Raw genomic sequence first — 20,973 nt, forward strand, 5'->3', positions numbered from 1 at the left:
AAAGTGTACAGTTGATGTATGTGAATGCTTTTATGTACTTTTATTTTTATTTACGACTCGCAAAGTAATCGTGTCATTACACAGTCATTTAAAAAAAAAAATCGAATCAACCTTAACAATACAAAACTGATCAGTCCACTGCAGCCATTTTACGCGTGCGTAAAACCTCCCTTGTGTTTCAATTTATAAGAATAATTAAAATGTGAACATTTTAAGTCAAATTTAATTTTTGCTTTATCTTCCGTATTTGAAGAGGCATTATCTCTAAGTAGTATTTGTGTATTTTTTTATTTCTCACTTAACTTGTGTCCATTGTTTATATATATAGTTCCTCCTTTCCGATTAGAAAAACCCTTAAGGTATTTTGTCGTATAATTATGCTGTCATTTCTTCATTTATGACGCGATGTTTTGTTATTGGAACTGATTAGAAAAAATGGATTATATTTGTTTGTTGCTAGGTTTCCTTCTTATTCCACAAACAATCGGTAACTATTATTTGTTATTTTCTTTTTATGTAGAATTTAAAGTCCTTTTGTGTTCTTTAGAGTTTGAAATACTGGAAAGTCGCCAGATAACTCTTTTTTAAATCCAACAAAACGGACTATTTCAACTCTTCATTGTTTTTGTCTTCATAATAACATCAAATATAGTACCTTAGTGTGGCTTACGGCTGATGTAATACTTGTATCATGATGATATGTAAGTTACCATAGAACATAAATTAACCTAAATCAAACGAGCTTTAACAGTTGGTTTTGATCAAGTTCCTTCTAACAAATAACAGATATATCAAATCATAATATTGTGAACCGATATGAAAAAAAATTGTTATGGAACTATTATTAAGAGAAAATAAAGAAAAGGTAGAGCAAAATATCGTCGATTGGGATTATCCTGGTACAACACTTGCGTGACGATATGATGTACAGCATCATTTTCTATGACTTATTGTTTTTCTTTTTAAAAAAGCAATGTATAACAATCAACCTGAAAAGAAAGATACAATTGATTTATAAGCCCATTTTGTTAAAGGGTATAAAGGTATATCTTATAAAAAAGTCTTATCAACAGTAAAATTATATTGGTTTTGTTATTTTATGGTTGATTCCCGAAATAGTTGTAACATAATATGTCTCTGTAATTTAACACAAACATGATCAATGTACATTAACAGAATAAAACGTTGCGGAACAAAATAATACTTTGCTATTTTAAGAAGGGTTTTATCCGTTTAGCAATGATTTTGTGCATGCGCTAATCACTTTAAGGCAATTAATTACCATATTTATTCCATATACGCATTTTGTAAGTATTCTTTTTGTTAATCCAAACAAAAGATTTATGAATCATATATATCTTTATACACTTAAGGAAAATATTTATCAACTTTCTTGGTTGAGAAATAGTCTATTTAATCAGCAGATTCAATGTGCAGTGTTAGGAAAAGCGTTCACATGTTTGCTGATAATTGTAATTTATTTGTCATTGCAAGAAAAATGAAAAGTGTGACGGAGTTTGTAGTGAATAATCATGTTGGTGTATGTAACAGCTTTCTAATGGATATGTTTACCAACACTGATAATTTCATAAAGATTATATTATGTTCTGTTCTGATGCAATTTTTACAAGATTTTGCACCAATTTCTGAAAGAATAGTCTAGAAATATTTTTTTCGGATGGTGTAACAGTCATGTTTGAACATAATAACGTTTTGTGTTTTTTTTTATTTCAAGGACATGCACCGTATTCTTTCGCTTCAACATTTCTGTTGTAATATTCTTAGGTAATGTGAGTTTATTAATTCTATGAAGAAATTTCTTATTCTACCTATGAATGTGTAAACTGTAAGGAACGTCTTCCTTGTAGTTATTATGACTATAAAACAGTTTTATTCTTTTGTTTTGATGTTGTTTTACTTTTTGTTATCTATATCTAAATTTAATAGTGTGCTAGAATGATGCCAAAAGTTCGGTTTTTATGTATTTCTAAATATAATTATATGTAATTCAATTTAAAACGCTACAACATTCTTTTTCATACTATTTTTGTACTGTTTGTTTTATCATTGAATACAATATATTTAATGGCAAGATGTATCACAACTCAATGATCACTTAAAGTTAGAAAATATTACTTCGATACCTTTGTTCTTGTTGCTGTTGTCTTTATGTTGTTTTCGGTATGCTTTTTACATTAGTATTAACACTGGATGAAAAGGAAGAATACAAATAAACCACATGTCAACACCGGATAAATGTGTACAAAATCTTGATATAGATCAACCGGTTTCAAACGTATCTGGTTCTTCATCAGGATAAAATTACAAGACATAAATATATCTAAAGTATAAAAACTTTGTAAGATGGTAATTCAAGTGAATTATTAAAATAGTAACTAAATTAATAAACTTTTTTAAAAATAGATACAGTTTTGGAATGTTGTCAGGAAAGTTATGAAGATGTGCCAAGTGTATTAGTCTTTGTTAAATTGTTGTTTAGAAGTTGCCATATATAGTGTAAACGTTAATGATTAGTTATTCATCCTCGCAGATCGATCATGATGATGAGCTATTACTTCATGGTTTGATGCTGTCTGTTTTTGACATTCTCCTGTTTGTTGTGTTGGGCTTAATGGTAATACTGGTCTGGAAATGTTAAAGTTTAAGTCTCCTATCTTTGGTTGCTTGTGTGTTTTCCTCATTTTTAAGTCTAATAGTCCGGTCTTGCCTTGAACGATTCTAATAGTTGGCTTCTTGAGGACAGTCATCTTTTTGGGACGGTTTTTTGGTGGAGTTGTGGAATTTAAAACTCTTACCTATGAAATGTTCCCTCACGTAGAAAATGAATATTTCTCAATGGCGATTCAATTAGTCTCTCCTTGCTAAAGGTTTCTGAGACCAGTTACATTTAAATTTGTATGTTGTGTGTTCATGTTTTTTCGTTTCTCTTCTTAGGTTTTTTTCTGAATTTACTACTAGTTTGCACGTATTACATATATGGATGTCGTCTATAAAATTCAGCTGTTTTAATTCTTTTCTGTGTGACTTCTTATTTCTTTGTGTATAATGTACTTTTTAAATCAAATTTAATCCGTCTTGTGTTTTTGTGTTGAGCTTCTTTATCCATAGTTTTTCTGTTCGTAAACTTTTGTTGAGATAGCGCTCCGTGTTTTGTATAATCGTAATCGTGATATTCGTGACTTCATGTTCTGTGCCGAAATGGCGCGCAATGGGCTTAAATTTGTTTTTCGCGCGATTATCCGCCATATGACCATAGAGCCTTTCTTTGATAGTGTTGCCGTCTGACCAACGTACTGAATGTTACATTTTGTGCAAGTTATAAAGTATACAATGCTCGGAGTTTAACATGTACAATGACCTTGAATATTAGATATCTCGGATGTTGTTGTGCTTTTAATTTCTACTGAGTTTTTCATAAATTTACAATCAATTCTATTTGCATGCGTAGCTTCCCTGTGTTAGTTTCTTGCAGTTTAAATCTGACTTGATTAATAGATCTCTCATGTTTTCCGTTCGACGATGAACTGCTAGAATTTTGGCACTTTTAATGAATTTGTGGATCTGTTCTCTTGTAGAATTTAAAGGAAGGTATTGAAAATCTTTTGCGCTGGCGGAACGAAAAGGTTGTAAGTGCTGATGAATGGAATGATTTGTTTATCTTGATTCCGTGCTTCTTTGTGCCTAAATAAATTATTTCGATTCATTTACCTAGCTTTGCTAATTGCGTGTTTTATTAGTTTTAGTTTAATCATTTATCAAAACTTTCGTCAGAACTGCAGATACGACGTAACCGCACTGCCTGACTATACTGGATGCTTTTTTCTGGTGTATAGGGTGGTATGATGTATAATGCAAATACATGTGTTTGTCAGTTAGTTTGTGTATAAAGATGTTTGAATTACACCGTTTTCATCTTTAAATACTGTTACATCTAAAACGTGCGATTCCTTATTACTAATTTCATACGTAAATTTGATAGATGGGTGGAAATCGTTGAGATCGGTCAGAAAGTAATACAATTCCTCTAGGCAGTGTGACCAAACAATAAATATATCGTCGATATATTGCCACCATACGAGCGGTTTGATATTATTTTTTTGCTTGCCTAATATTTTTCTTTTAAAAATCCGCCATGATAATCAGTGTCCTGCAATGCCTGTGATACATATATTGTACAGAATTCGGCAAGAGTAAATTGTGTTTTTTAAGGTAGTTTAAAAATGACGCTATCTCTTGTGTGATTTTTGTGGTCATATCCTTGCATATTTTTTGATGAAACAAACTTTGTTTTGGAGTTGGCTTATATCTTCCTGTATTTATGCGGTTTTGTCTAAGATGACCACGGCTCCTCCTTTGTCTGCAGGTTTATGATGATGTCATTGTTATTCTTTAAGGATATGATGGCTTCTCTTTCTTCCATAGTTATATTGGAAACCGTGTTATTTTTCTTGTTGGATTCTAAGAGTTTTAAGTTAGTGCTTGCGATAAATGTATCTAATTCTAAAGATTTGCCCGGTTTAGGGGTCCACCCCGAGCTTTGTTTGAATGGTTTTATTGTGTTTGCTGTATCATTGTTGTCTTGAAAGAAATGAGCTAACCTGAGTCATCAATTAAACAGGAGTATATCGCGTTCATATCCAATTTTCTTTATTTTTAGTGGAATTGGACAGAATTAGAGGCCTTTACATAATATTAAGGTTTCGGGAATCGAGAGCTGATATTTGGAAATGTGTACTCATTTATCTTTTATTGTGTAATAATGTGTTTTTATCAAAAGAAACTTGAGGTCTGAATCTTCGTTTTGTCATAATGTAAAATTATAATTTAGGAGTATTCTTATTGTCTGTAGACAGTGATTAGTTTTTGTTGCATTATTCTTTTGAAACACTTTCGTTAATTTCGGAGATAACATCCTGTATCAATTGGGATACCGCAAAACAGACGCCAGTTCAAACAAAATATCAGTTTCTGAAAATGTGCAGCTATAATCTAGGGTTAACTATAAATGACGACGAAATAGACATAGCCCACAGAATCGGTCCATACAAGGAAAACAATGATAGGCCTATTATTTTCAAATTTGTCCAAAGACAAACAAAAATAGAAATTATTAAATACGCAAAATCATTAAAAAGCACGTGGATGTACATGAACGATAATCTAACCCGCATTAATTAACAAACACTTGTCTCTTCGATTAAAGGACACGCAAAGAATTGATAAAGCATGGACATTTGAAGGAAAGTTATATGCAACATTTAGATCAACAAATCCACTGAAACCATATAATTCAACATCACGCCAAATTCATTTCCATGAGTATGATAGGTGGCTATTTCTCCCATGGCCAGACAGATCTCACAATAATACATCATCAAACTCGTAAATTCAGATCAAATGGAAAAGAAACATATAAACGTTTAAACAAATATAACAATGACTATGATTTTGTTAATTTCCTTCCTAATGTCGTGTCTTTCTCGAGCTTTCTGCTCCATTTCAGTTGAAGGAAAGTTTAACATATCTTTTTTGAATTTATAGTAATGAAATGTGCCTCTATATTTCTTCCTCTTCAATAAATTATCGCTTACATATCTAAAAGAGGAAGTATTTAATGTAAACACATTGTATATGAGTATTCATATATTAAAAATTAAATGTATTAGTAGTTTGTGAATGTGTTTGAGGTGCGTTACTAACGTTTTTCTATCATGCAGCGTTTTATATGTTCATCAAAATGTAAAAGTATCAACAATATTTTGTGATGTTGAAGTCTATTATTTTTTAACTTTAAAGTGATTACTAAGTACTATGTTTCTGTTGTTAAATAACTTTGTAGCTACATATAGAATTTTATTATTTAAAATTGATTATGTCCACGTACACGTGAATAAATTTATATGTTTTCATTATCAATTGGGATTAGATATGCTATTGATACAAACGTTATGTAAAATTTCTATTCGAATTCAGTAAATTTCTCACAAGTGTCAAATATTTTCAGCTTAAATACTGTATTCCTAGAAAAGATTTCGCGCGTTTTAAGTTAGCGCTTTCCGCGGTAGGCATGATTCCGCGAATCTTTATAGCCGCGAATATGTCACTTATAACAAATCCGCGAACATTTCTAGCTTCAACCAAATATAACATAAACGTGCAGAATATTTATTATAATCTACTTACACAAAAAACATATAAACACAGGTGCTATAGAAATGTGTAAAGAATTATTTATGTATATTTTTGACACTAGTTTGCACGCTAAAAAAGAAAATATCAATTATTAGTAATTATCATGCTTATTGACGTTATTCGCTAGTCACGGTGTTGAAAAACGCATTTACAGTTTGCGTACATTGAATGACTTGGATTGTATTTGCTTGGAGTAGGTATAATCCTTTGTAAAAAGTACACTAGTGCTACTTTTGATAACAGCTGTTATGTTGTTATAATGAATGATGTTATAATATGATGTACAGTCCGATACTGTGTAAAAATACGTATCGACATTTTGAAGATAAAGTCAGTTATGATTCGAATGAGAATAAAAGCTAACTGGTCTGATTAAATCTTACTTAATCACATAGTGAAAAAGGTAAGGAAATATGAAAGTGTTCACGGAACAACCGTTCGTGTTCGACTAGTCAATAGATGAAAAGATATCGAGTAACGTTGCGCTTGAGGAGCGACTTGTCAAAAAAAAAAGTACCCAACTGGCAAGGTCATGCATCCAAAAGGCAGCCTTCAAAAACTGTAATTTAGGTCGTACCAAAAACTGTAATTTAGGTCGTAGCGACTTAATGTTCGCGGAATTCGCGGTTACTACAAATCCGCAAAAGTTTGTCTCCGCTAAAATGCCGACGTTGTGAAAAAACGCGAAATATTGTATCCGCGAACATTTATAGGAATACAGTGTCTTAAAGAGGAAATAATGACGGAGGTGCGTTACGAACTTTTGTTTTTATCGTGCAGCATTTTTATGTATATAATTATATATTCATCACGTGTCTGAGTATTAACACTATTATGTGAAGCAGACGCCAATTTTTTTTTAAAAGCTTTTAAATGATTATTAAGCACCATCTTTTTCTGTTCAATATGCTTTGTAGCTACATGTAAAATTTTATTTTTACATAGACCGAGGTGCGTTACGAACGTCTTTTTTCTATCATGCAGCGTTTTCTTTTTATATACGAGGGATGATCAAAAATAAACCGGACTGTGACTGTCAATTGAAGAATTTTCAACACATCACTTATTGTTATATATCACACTTAACCGGAAAACAATACCTGTTAACTGATGCTTTATCTAATCTGATAACGCAAAAAACTTGTCCGTAACAGCAAATTCAAAAACCATGGTAACGCATACCCGGCGCAGTGCGTAAATTCGCCTTGACACCAGGCGCTTTAAGCTGCGTATATTTTACAATATGGCACATTTAGATTTCAAAATACGCAAAAACGTCATGAACCATATCTTTGACGTTGTCAGTAAAAATGACTTCATTTAAATCATATTTATATTTGCAATCACGATTCAAACGTCACATGTTAATGAAATACTCCCGTTACAATTAGTCGTCTGAATGTCTCGAAAATCGATCAATAAGAAAAAATTATCAAAAGTAAGACGAGAAACTGTTTAAAACGAAGAAAAAGATTATGGCTATCAAGGGAAAAGTTCCAGAAAGCCACAGCACATTTTTTCATTAGCTTAAAGAATTAAAAACGGGTAATAGAGAAATAGAACACAAGTAAGGGAGAGACGAAAAAAGAAATTTTCAAGGACGTTGGTGACGTCAATCGCCAAGACGTTGAAAAATGACAAGTCGATTAACTGCGGACATTGTCAAGGATGTTCGAAGTAGCTACGGGACGGTGCATTCAACTCTAAGGATTTTAAAATGATAATAGTTAATGCATTAATTACATATATTGTATTCTTGGTTTACAATTGTATCAATTATTTTCTTATTTTACGCAGTAGTTTTTTTGAGAAACTGTGTCAACAATTAGACAGTCACTGTTCAAAATCGGCTATGCGTTTTATTTATTTTAAAATAATGACAATTTTGTTCATAGTTGTATTATCCTTTTATCTTTTCTTATGTATGATATATTATCATTCAGCAACATTATTTTACATTATTTGTAATACAAAATATAGTTTATTGCATGTGCAATTTTTCCAACAATCAAGTTACAGAAGGAAAGAACGGAAATTTGCGTCATTACAGGAGTTCTTTATCATCATCCATTCTTTTACAATACAATATGTTACCCACTTGTACAGAAATATATATAGGCGGTGGATCCGCCGCATCAACAACATGACTGTACCACTTATTGGCATACTCTGTGAATGAGTAAAAAACTGCTCCGTTAGGGAAAATACGCTTGTGACGTCGTTAACGTCAATTTCAAAGTTATACCGTGCGCCGCATTGCTTTACATGTACATGACACTAACTGCATAACTTTTTTATTTGTTTATATTTCTTGTTGGTATTTTTTGTATCATTTAGGGAATAGATTCCGATTTATGTTCCGTGTATTTTTATGTAAATTCATTTAACAGGTAACGAATCATTTACAAAGTCCGGTTAATTTTTGATCATCCCTCGTATATATTCATCACAATGTTTGTGTATCAACGATATTTTGTGAAGAAAATTTCTGTTTGATTTCAGAAATTTTCTCACAAGTGTCAAATAGTATTAGCTCAAATATCTTAAAGAGAAAATATTGACTGATTATGAGCACGTACATGTGAATAAAGTTATATAGGTACATTATCAAAAGGGACTGGATATGCTATCGATACATAAGGACACATGTTATCAATACTGTTCAGTGAAATATAAGTGTATATTGGCTTAGATAAATTGTTGATTCATAGTTCTTATACATTTGTAATATACATGTGTCGAAGGGAATTTATAATTATTTTTCTGTTTGCGGCAAGTTAAGAATAATTATGTTTCCAAGTCAATGTGCAGTCCATGAGACATAAATTGTATGTATGTATGTATGTATGTATGTATGTATGTATGTATGTATGTTTGTATGTATGTAGTATGTATGTATGTATGTATGTATGTATGTATGTATGTATGTATGTATGTATGTATGTATGTATGTATGTATGTATGTATGTATGTAATGTTCAGTTTGCTGGTATAGGAACATGTTGGTTATTTATTTTCATATGTAATCCTTTCAATTGTTGATGTGCTGCTTAATTAGCAATCCTTTCTTTAAAGGTCTTTTCAATATGAAAATGACAACCAACATTAATAAGTTTAGAATTTTATAGTCTTTTTCTCAACCCTAACGCATAAACAATTAGTTTTTTGTTCTTCTTCTATTGCTACTACTCTGAAATTAAGTTATCTCTCTGATATTGTAATAAGATTCAGGTTGTTTTATTTTGCTTGAGAAATTAATTTTGGAACCTACTTATTAAAATGGCGATCACGTAGTGTACTGCCGTAGCTTCTATTTTTGATTTAATGATTACACTCACTTTAATTTTTCTGTTTTATTCTATAAGAAAATATTTGTTCATTGGAACCACTGTATGTATTCTTCTTTGAATACTTGTATCCAACTGCTTTGGTAGCATACACCTTTAGTCACTGACAGCTTAATGTCTAATACTTCTTTCTTTATATATATAATGACTTCTAAATCGTACATGCAGAGAAAAATGCTACCAAAGCAGTTTATTTACTCTTTTCTTTTCCACCCTTTTGTCCCTTTTCGTGTGTAATTGTGTAAATGAACGAACCTCTTAACTTTTTAAAATGTCTTATATATTCTGATATAATACCTGACTAAAAACATAACAAAATAAATTTATTTTTAATTATCTACATATCAATGAAACGGCTAAAGTTATCATGGTTTGTACTCTTGTATTGTATTATTTTTCTTAAATAAGCGTGCATTCAACGTGGTTTCAAAAAATTAGTTTGGCCAGTATTATTAATATTTTCAAAAACTAAAATATTAAATAAGTCCGACAAAAAGCCAATAAGTTTTTACCTGATTTGCCTTTTTCCTTCCAGAACATATTTATATCACGCTCGACTGGATTTTGTTCTGCTTTAAATAATGCATTTAAAGTCTTGCTCTTGGTCAAACCGTTTGATTGTTTGTCCTTCCATTCGTCAAATGCTTCTTTTATTTTGCTCTTGAAAAAAAAAAACTTTATCGCATCAAAATAATTTTTAAGAATAATTTCAAGAAAGGTTTATTTATGTCAGACATCTTCAACAAGAACTGGTGTCTTATTCAACAAAACAGGTAGTACATGTAACAGGCAAAGCATTGTTTGTGAAAACAAATATTTGTGCACTTAAATAACTGTTATGATAAAGATTGTATGTCTATAAAAGCTCTTTTGAACTGGTAACCGAGTCTGGAATATGTTCAATTTTGTCTTTTTTTGCCTTCTTTAGGGATTCCGTTTTTCTCTATTTTTCCTTCTTTTATAAGCAATACTTGTATAGACGCACACCTGATATTTCAAAATGCTTGATCATGTTCTTTGTATTTTACCATTTCTGTGTTGTTAACTCGTAGATTACGATGCAAATTGCAAACTTTAGATCTTATCTATTTCAGAAAGTAAAGATCTGTTGAACTGACTTACTGTATGAAAATGATCTTTTCTTTATTTTTCTCCGTAATTGCCTTGTTTGTATTTTCCAAAATACCACCTTCTTCTTTATCCACTGAGTATTTTATTATTGTATTTATTTACATACACCGTGTTGAAGAGTAGATATTTAAAAGAAGAAAATAAAACTTACTCGTGCTCTTATTCCTTTCAACGTTTCTTCCATATTTAGTATAAGAAATCTTCATGAACTATTTTTAGTAATGTAGAACTAAGAAAAAATACGCACATTTCCTTATCTTTAGTCAATCATTTGGAAAATGTACTTTCCTACGCTATATATACACAAACAATAAGCTATTGTTTGTAAGGAAGTAGTATTTAACCAGTTCGTAAATAAACAATGAACTATCGTTCAAAATCAATTGGTTTGGAAATTTGTATTGCCTTCGAACAATTTGCTATCATATTTATAATCTTCTTTTTTGTATTTGACCGAGTATTGATTTTTTGTGTAGTAAGTAGAGAAAAAACTCCTGTATTAACCTTATTTGATCGTGGGACGTTTTATGTTATGTATACGCTTTCAATTTCTCGTTAAAGTTTGACTTAATCTGTTCTTCCAGTATTGTTGAAGATTCAAAATTCGAGATGAGCCTCTCGTATTAAGTATTAACACTTATTAAGATATAAAGTTATTACCATTGTCTCGCCAATTAAAAGAATGTTATCTATTGAAGAAGAGAACAAATTTAGTTTTTGAACTTCTTACTAGTAGTTAATTTCAGTTGAAAAACAAGCGTTATATTAAAATTTACAGCTACAAAGAAAACAAAATGAATTACGTTATACACCATTAAGAATGATAAATGTGCATCAAAAGTGTTTTTGTGATATTTTATTATATTCTGGTGTCGTATGTGTTTGACATGGCTTCATTTCTCATGTGTGTGTGTCCGTTAATAACCATATGATATTTTGTTTGTGAGCATAAATGCAGTTAAATACAAACTAAATATCTCTTAATATCTCTCCGTATCATCTAAGTTTTATCTTTCTTACTTTTATTAAATAATGGAAAGTTATACAATATCAAATGCACAAACTAATCTTTTTTGTTTAGCCTGTGGAGATAATTGTTTTGAAGATGTCTGCAATCAAAAATCCGGAGAATGTACTAAAGGTTGTAAACCAGGATGGCATGGAAAGCTCTGCGACAACAGTTAGTATTTGTTTTATTTCTCCAAGCCATTGAAACGATTGATAAGCTTAATATATATTCTATGTTTGATACGATTTAAATTTTTACATTCTAAAAGGGTTGAGTCGCTACGTGCAGGGGGGCAGAGAGATGGAGAGAGAGTTTTATTATAAAAAATCATAAAATATTTACTGAACTAAAATATTGTTTTGTACTTCAGTTAAGATAATTGTAAGAGTTCAGAAATACATGCATAACATATAAGACGTAGTACACGTATAAAGGAGTAATGATACACACCATGTTTTTCAAAGCCACTAATATATATAGAATATATTTCTTTCATATGTAAAATCAGGCATTCTTTATGAAAACTAAGAAATGCATTTTAAACAATTCTATTTTTTAAACTAAAGGTAATCGCAAATTGATTATTTAACGACATATTCAAAAAATTAAAAAAAAACACTAATAATTATGATAATGTCGTGGCTTCGCCTTGAATCGTGGATAGGTTAAAATCGCGAATTAATGTTTGTATGATGAAATAATGCATTTGGCAAGTTTGTATTTATTCATATTTTGTCGTTAAAAATTGAAATTATTGTATTAATCAAATTATTAGACCCTTTGTCCGTTTGTTTACTTTTTCGACAAACCACAACAACATGCTTATTTCGGGTGTTTGGAACAGATGAGATTTTATATTGCATCAAAATTGCCCCCCCCACCCTTAAAGTCTCGCAGAATTATAAATTAAAATATATACAGAATATTATGTTGTAGTAGCTTTTTGAGGCTATGTATTTTGCTAAGAGCAGCGGTGGAAAATTGATATCTCGCTAGACCAAAGGTCGAGCGAGATATCAATTTTCCAACGTTGCGAGTAGAAAAATACATAGCCTCAGAAAGCTACTATAACATAATTTTCCTTTTATTATATACCTTTCCGTTTCAGTCAGAAAATGAAATGTAGTTGTAAAGAAATAAATTCATGGATGAATACGTAATTCATGCGATACCGTCCACGCTTTTTATAATTTTGGTTCCCGTTTCCAAATGCAACGTAATACAAAAGCTAAGATCGGAACCAACGTCAAAAATAGTCCGGCACTTCCATACATGGTACCGTATTTGTCACTAACATAATACGGAATTTTCTATCCGTTGAAGTGTATTTACGCTTCAAGATTTGCGTGTATTTTAGGGAGAAAATTTATAGGTATATAATATTATTAAAAAAACATATTGCTTTATAAAAATATCATTTGCATTTGCTGCTACAATGTATTTAATGTATAAAAAATAAACGCAGAATAAAAGTTGCGCTGCTGTTTAATTTTAGTTTGATACTAAACTTTTACAAATCTTAACGAGAACTTTTAAGTACCGAATAAATGATCAAATCTTTCTTTAAATCGTTTAAGATGTGATGCACTATTCATATAATAAATTGGTTAGGTAGCTTGAAATAGTTTACTGAGATTTGGCTAATGCTTTCTTATACATTTTAGCCACAACTCAAAAAAAAATGCAAAATGCATGTAAATGCAAAATGGTACCCATATAAAATGAGTTAAATAATCGGAAATAAGTCTTAAGAATAGATCATGACAGTGCAGAATACAAATAATTTACGTGTAATTTCCATGTTTGTTTCTGTGACTTCATCATACGTCATTGGTCATTATTTTAAGAAATACCAACAACTCTTGGTAAACTAAGCATATATTTCGTACTTTACCTGAACTTAATTGATTATCTAATAATTTATTCGCACAGGCGTTTCATACAAAGCATAGTTTTATTTTCAAATAAGAAATATGACACACCAACTTTATTTCCCCCTCAATTATTATTCTTTGGGGTTCTTTTTCTTTTTTCAAACAGATTTGTATTTATTTGTTTCAGCAGCAGAGATACGGTGTGAATTTTTAATAATTGTAAAAAAGAAAAAGAAAACTACAATGTCGTAGATATTAAAAAAACAACCAGACATTTCTCAATTTACTGTGAACGTTATCTCAATAACTACTCATTTTTAAAAGGAGAAAAAACAGAATATTCAAATATGAATTAAAGTAAAGTAAATTGTAATTCAACTATTGCCTAATATTACCGCTTATCATACACTTGAATTTATAAATTTTACTTATTTTTCCTGTTCAATTAATTGCAAATATTCTATTTTTATGCTAAAGGTATAAAAGTAAATTGACTAATAAACAACATCTTTAGTTATTATAAGAACAATAATAATGATGATTTTGTTTATATTTGAGTAAGTTTAATTATATCTCTTACATTCGTTTAAATGATTTATAGGATGATGTTGAATCATGATTTTTTTTTTGTTAAGATTTTATAACTTGTCAACAAAAACATTTACTTACTACACTATTTTTGAAAATAGTTTGTTATGGTGGTTCCTATGGCAAGAACTGCGCGGAAAATTGTAGCGAACATTGTGCAGGTGGACAAGTGAATTGCGAAATCATCAATGGAGATTGCCGATCAGGTTGTAAACCAGGATGGACTGACCCACTTTGTGACAGAGGTTAACTTAACTTATTATCTAATCGATACTTTGCACTGGCATATTACAGAAAGCATTATTTAATCTAAAAGTATGACAGACCCATTTTATTCTTTATTTCTCCATCAAGAATGATAAATAGTGTTTCGTTTCGTTATTTGTCACATATGATACAGTTCATAATGTTTGAATCTACACCTAAAAGTATCCCCCCTTGAACGTTAGTGCTACCTAATATATATTTTAAGGAAATATTGTAGGGGTCCCCATTATCTCAATTTCAAGAATTTAAAACTCTCTGCATATACAATATTTCCTAACATGTTTTGCTTTTCTATAGTGTCATTAATATTGAAGGAAATATATTTAGTTATTATTTTACATGATGATCCATATCTAAAATTAAAGAATTATCCTCCTCCACATATGACGAGTTCTTTGGTTTATACAGAATTTATTTTAGTTCGATTGTGTAGGAAGCTATTAGCTTATAAACACACTTTCGAATCCGTTCCTGGAACCAACCAGTACTGAGCAATGAGTGTAAAGTTTCTTGCTCAAGGAAACAACGACTTGCCCCTGTTCTTTATGATGCTTTGTCCTATGGTACTTAATAATTAATAGAAAGGATACTTTATGTAAAGCCATATTTCTATTTACACGTTAATTGATAGCTGTTTGTGGTTATTTCCTTTTATTATATTACATTAAGTTGACAATCAATGAGAAATGTTACATATTGGTAATCCTTTTCAGAATGTCAGCCTATGTCGTTTGAGGTAGAATGTAGTGAGAAAAGTTTGACCACTTGCAAAAGTTTTATTTTTAACTAACTGTTGTGTTATGTATGCTTTAGAATATGTTTATTATTTTACTTCGTTACTAATAAAATGTTTCATAAAACGCAAGATAATTACATATAAAGGTGAACTGTAATTTGCGTGTTATTTTTGTTTATATTTTGATCTGTACATATTTGACAGCATCCATATATTGGTTATTTCTGAACAAGTGTCATTTGTATGTTTCTATGGTTTTACTTTATTTTTAATTTAAAAAATCAAGACTACTTCAACTGTTACTTCATCTATTACATCATAAACAGAATGTACATATGGAAAGTTTGGTGAACAATGTCAGGAGGACTGCCCATTAAATTGCAAGCTTGGTGCATGCCATCATGTCAACGGGGATTGTAGTCATGGGTGTAATCAGGGCTATAAAGGAAATAAGTGTACAGATAGTAAGTTTTCTTATATCTTGTAGTGTTTTTATTATATAGTTCGTTATAAAACGTTTAACATTTTGATACGATTGCAACGATTAATTAGTGTTTTATCAACTATATTGATTCGGTAAAAATATAAAATGTAATTGTATACCTGTAAATGACTGCTATATTTGTCGACGTACATTTTAAATACTCTTATCAATACTTTAAAAGTAATTGGTCAATGAACAGGTTATAACAAAGCTACTTGACTACTTGTCATAACTGTATTCAATTCTACATTTAACAATGAAAAACAATTATTACGTAGCCGACAGAAATGTTTATTATTTAAAAGAGTCTTTTTATAGCTATGATCGTTTGATATTGTGACATAAACACTTTTCAATATCAGTATGTGTTAAATCACCATGATATTAGTCATTTTTAAATATATTACTGATTCCACTTTTTCTATAATTAAGAGACCCCAAGGCGGGCCAATTTGACCCAAGGGGACGATAAATAACACTTTCATAGACGTTCATATGGTACTAGTAATACTTAATGCTAAATTTCTTAGCTAGTTGTATTGAAGTTTCATAAAATATGACTGAAATGTGTTTGTCATTCAAGACTGCATCACCTAATTAACCCCAGGGGCCAACATTGACCCAAGGACCATGATAAATACATTTATACATGTTTCATCTAGTCAACAAGACGATGCTACATGTGAAATATATTGACTCTAGGCATTGTAGTTTCAACAAAATAAGCCACGAAATGCGATTTCTACACAAAAGTATAGTAAGTAAGTGATTTCAGGGCTAAAGCAACATTGACCCAAGGCGCATGATTAATAATTGTTACTTTGTGGACCACTGAGTGATGTTACATGTCAAATATCTGCATTCTGTACATCGTCATTTCTCGCAATAAGTCAGTAATTTTCGTAAAACAGTCTATATAAATCAAGTGACCTCTGGAGCGGTTCCAATAATTAACCAAAATGCATGGTTCGTATCAGTTTTGTAAAGGTGAATATTGCAATTTTGCGTGCAAGATATCTAGGCACTAAACATTGTAATTTCACCCAATGAAACTTAAATGTGTTTTTACTTTATGCTTAAAACATTTCTCATGATTAAAATAGATATGATAGTTATCACTTAAATCAGTGTGCGCTGCAAAAGTGTAATAAAACCATCTAATAAAACAAGTAAATAATCAATTTTTTAACCATTTGCCCGGTTTGTTCACAACAACAATATGCTTGTTTCCGGTGTTTGAAACAGGTGAGACTTAATTTCGCGCAAAAATTAGCCGCCGCCCCCCTTAAACTCTCGCTGAACTATCAGTTGATATTTATAAAATAATTGAGGGTCACCAGGGTCTTCTTATCTATCATCTAACAATGATCAAATTTGAAAGGAATTTAGAAATCATTTGTTGTATCTCTTTCTTTTTTAAATTAGTTATGTTTGTTGAAAAAACAAAATTTAGGGGTATTTGGTACTACACTCAGAGGCACTTATAACCCGACACTGACAATTTTTCTGTATAAATAGGTTATTTGTGAACGGATTTTGTTCAAATTTGGACTTAACAAAATTCAACATATCATACTTACTACTTGAAATTATATTTACAATTCACGAATAAGAAAATAGAAAAAATAGCAAAACAAATATGCTACTGTTAAATGAAAAGTCACAAAATGACTGTAAAAATCGTAACACAATGACAGTCTCTGAATCCCATGACACCTGTATTTTTACAAGTTTTAACACTTTGTATGTCCTCCCAATTGGCTATAACAAAGTATACACCTCTGCCTCACAGATCTCTATTTCTTAATAAGGGTTAGATCGTTTCCCAGAAAATTGCGATGAGTTTTTTTTGCCGCTTTCCCACACGCCTGTTCAATTCAGCCGACAACTGTGATGTTTAGATCGGGTGACTTGAAATGCAGGACTTGCTAGAACTCGAGGAAGCCCTTATTTCGCATTGTAGAAATATTACCCAAGCCTTCACTTTGTTATAACCATGATACGGGTGTTTACACTTTGTTATAGTCATGGGATGACACAAAAATTATTAGAACTGGTTTTTATACAGAATTAGTTGGATTTAGAGACTTTTCATTGTGTTACGATATTAACATTCATTTTGTGATTTTTCGTTTTGCAGTAGCATATTTGTTTTCTTATTTTCTTTATTTTCTTGGTAATGAATTGGAAGTAAAATTCTAGATAAATTAATATGATATGTCAAATTTTGTATGTTCCAAACTTGTATGAACAAAATCTGTTCACAATAACCCAAGATATACAGAAAAATGTAAGTGTCGGGTTATAAGTGCATCTGAGTGTATTGAAAACTACATTAATTGCTTAATTTAAATATCATTTGCATTTGCTGCTAGAATTTTTTAAAGTATAAAAAATTGAACGCAGAGTTAAAATTGTGCTGCTGTTTAATTTTGTTTGATACTAGACTTTTACAGATCTTAATAAGGATTTTTAAGAACCGAATAAAAAATTAAATCTTACTTTAAATCGCTTAAGACACTAGACATATAATGATGGTTAATAAATTTATAAGGTAACTTGAAATAGATCACTGATATTTGAGAAATGTTTTTTGCACTGGTATTGACATACATTTTAGCCACGACTCAAGGAAAAGCAAAATGCATGTAAATGCAAAATGGTACCTATATGAAATGAGTTAATTAATTGATAATAAGTCTTAAGAAATGCATAAACGATCGTGACTGTGCAGAATACAAATAATTTTCGTGTCATCCTGTCACATCATCACATGCCATTGGTCTATTTCTAGAAATGTAAATAAAGTGTATATCTCGTACAAAATGAATAATAGGACGATGTTATGTCACATTTACTTGTTAAGTTGTTATGACTTGTCAACAAAAAGATATCTACTTATTACAATATTTTTGAAAATAGAGAGATAATGCTAGTTACAATGGTCAACTATTGTTATGCTTAATGTATGACATTGATCATTAACGTCATATCTAACGAGTATAAAAACCAATAGTAATAATTATGATAGTGTTTATATTTGAATAAGTTGAATTACATCTCGTACATTCGTTTAAATGAATATTAGGATGATGTTGAGTTTTTATAATTATAAACATGTGTATATTGTTATATTTGACTGGTTTACTTTTTTATAAATTGTCAACAAAATACATTTACGTATTGGCATACTTTTGAAAATAGGGTGTTATGCTAGTTATTATGGCAAAAACTGCACGAACAAGTGTAGTGAACATTGTGCAGGCGGACACGGAAATTGCGATACTATCAAATGACATTGTCGATCAGGTCGTAAATCAGGTTGGACTGTTCCACTTTGAGACAGAGGTTAAATTAATCGATTGTTTCAATATTTGTTCGCAAAAGACGTTTCATACAAAGCATGGTTTTATTCTCAATTATGAACTATGACACACCCTCTTTATATTCCTTCAAGAATGATTATTCGAGTTTCGTTTCGTTTTCTTTTTTATCGAACAAGTTGGTATTTAATTGTTTTGGCAAAGGAGATATGGTTTGAATGTCTTTTTGTGATTTTTCAAAAAAGTTATAAAACCCAAAGATGCCGAAGATATTTAAAACAATCTATCTGACATTTCTCGATTTACTGTGTACGTTCTGCCAATTACGACTTAAGTTCAAAACATATATAATCAACAGTTTATTTATATATAAATAAATTTTAAGTAAACTGTCAAACATTTATTGCTTAACATTAGACGATAGCATACACATGGATTTATAAAAAAATGCTACTTTGTCCTGTAAAATTTCAAGTAACGCATAAAAATGCTTATTTTTATACACACATAGTTAATAGAGCGATACTTCTTAAAAATGGCTCGTAAGCAGTAAAAAATAAAACGAGTAAAAATCTAGCAACCGACATTCGTATCTATTCTTAAATTCCACATTCACTTATTAAAAAGTAGTTAGACTAACGCATGTATATATGATAATATTGGCATAAATAGATGCCCGATGATATGGTTCTTTTAAATATAAATAACTGATCTTAAATATACATGTATATATTTTTTCTATAACTTGTCAACAAAACTATATTTACTTATTAGCATATTTTTGAAAATAGAGTGTAATGCTGGTTCCTATGGTCAAAACTGCTCGGAAAAGTGTAGTGAGCATTGTACAGGTGAACAAGGAAATTGAGATACTATCAGTGGACATTGTTGATCGGGTTGTTATCCAGGATGGACTGGCCTACTTTGTGACAAACTTAATTGATTATCTAATTAATTGTTCGCACAGACGTTTCATACAAAGCACGGGTTTATTCTTAAATATGAACTAAGAGACACCCATTTTATATTCCTTTCAAAATGCTTATTCGGGTTTCTATTTTATTTATTTGTTTTCGCAAAGGAGATATGGATTGAATGATTTAAGATGACTGCTTTAAAAAGAAATAAAACACTGCGATGCCGTAGATATTTAAAAGCAATCAGACATTTCTCGAATTAGTGTGTACTATCTTTCAATCACGACTTCATTTAAAAAATGTATAATTAACAGTTTATTTCAATATATAAATTAATTTAAGTAAAATGTCATACATTTATTGCTCAACATTACACGATAGCATACACATGGTTCCACTGCAAAGAGCAATATTTCTGCCTTGCCTAATTCTGGAACTATCGCATTTTGAACTTTGTCCAGGGACATAACTCTGAAACTACAAGAGGTGTACTTTCCTGTGTCAAAAACTATTTGGGGAGCATCACTCGGTTCAAACTGGGCTCTTGTTTTTATTGTCTTGACAATTGTTTTCACAGCGGCACGGGAAATGAATTTCTTGCTCGTAGGCTCCAAACTGGAGTTTCCGGTCTTCTCTGATCTTATAGTATATTTCTAAAAGGGGTCATATTTTACAATTCTTGTTTTTGTTACACTTTTAAGATGAACACATGCTATTTTTATTGAGGTATTACCATTTTTGGAAGAGTATTCAAATAGGCTAGAACTACTGTTAACTACATTGAAAATGAGGGCCGTGGGTTCAATCCTCATAAGGGTCAACTTTTTTTCTTTCTTTTTTTCTTTCAACATTATTTATGTATCTCTCATGTCCCATTTGGAAAGAAAAAAAATGTTTAATTTTTTTTTAAATTTATATAGGTATTTATTGGCTAAATTATGCTAAATCTAGTAATAAATATGGTACCTGATATTTTCAAAGTGTAATAAAATCAAAACTAGACGGTAAAAGTATTTCATATTTTACAAGATCAACCAATATATTTCTTTAAAAATTTAGGGAAACTTTGAAAACAGGCACTGAT

The 20,973-nt window shown here is 30.5% G+C and overlaps 1 protein-coding gene across 1 annotated transcript; it reads left to right on the top strand.

The window, feature by feature from the left end:
* The first annotated feature begins 356 nt into the window (after positions 1–356).
* LOC132724419 (protein delta homolog 1-like) lies at positions 357–19,915 on the top strand. Its single transcript, XM_060709278.1, is given in 3 exon segments — positions 357–487; positions 11,773–11,875; positions 19,852–19,915. Coding segments are annotated over 3 exon segments (219 nt in total). The 5' UTR covers positions 357–435.
* Positions 19,916–20,973: the final 1,058 nt, after the last annotated feature.

This window comes from Ruditapes philippinarum, unplaced genomic scaffold (genome assembly GCF_026571515.1).
Source record: "Ruditapes philippinarum isolate M1 unplaced genomic scaffold, ASM2657151v2 ctg4941_1_1_1_1, whole genome shotgun sequence".
Taxonomy (NCBI): domain Eukaryota; kingdom Metazoa; phylum Mollusca; class Bivalvia; order Venerida; family Veneridae; genus Ruditapes; species Ruditapes philippinarum.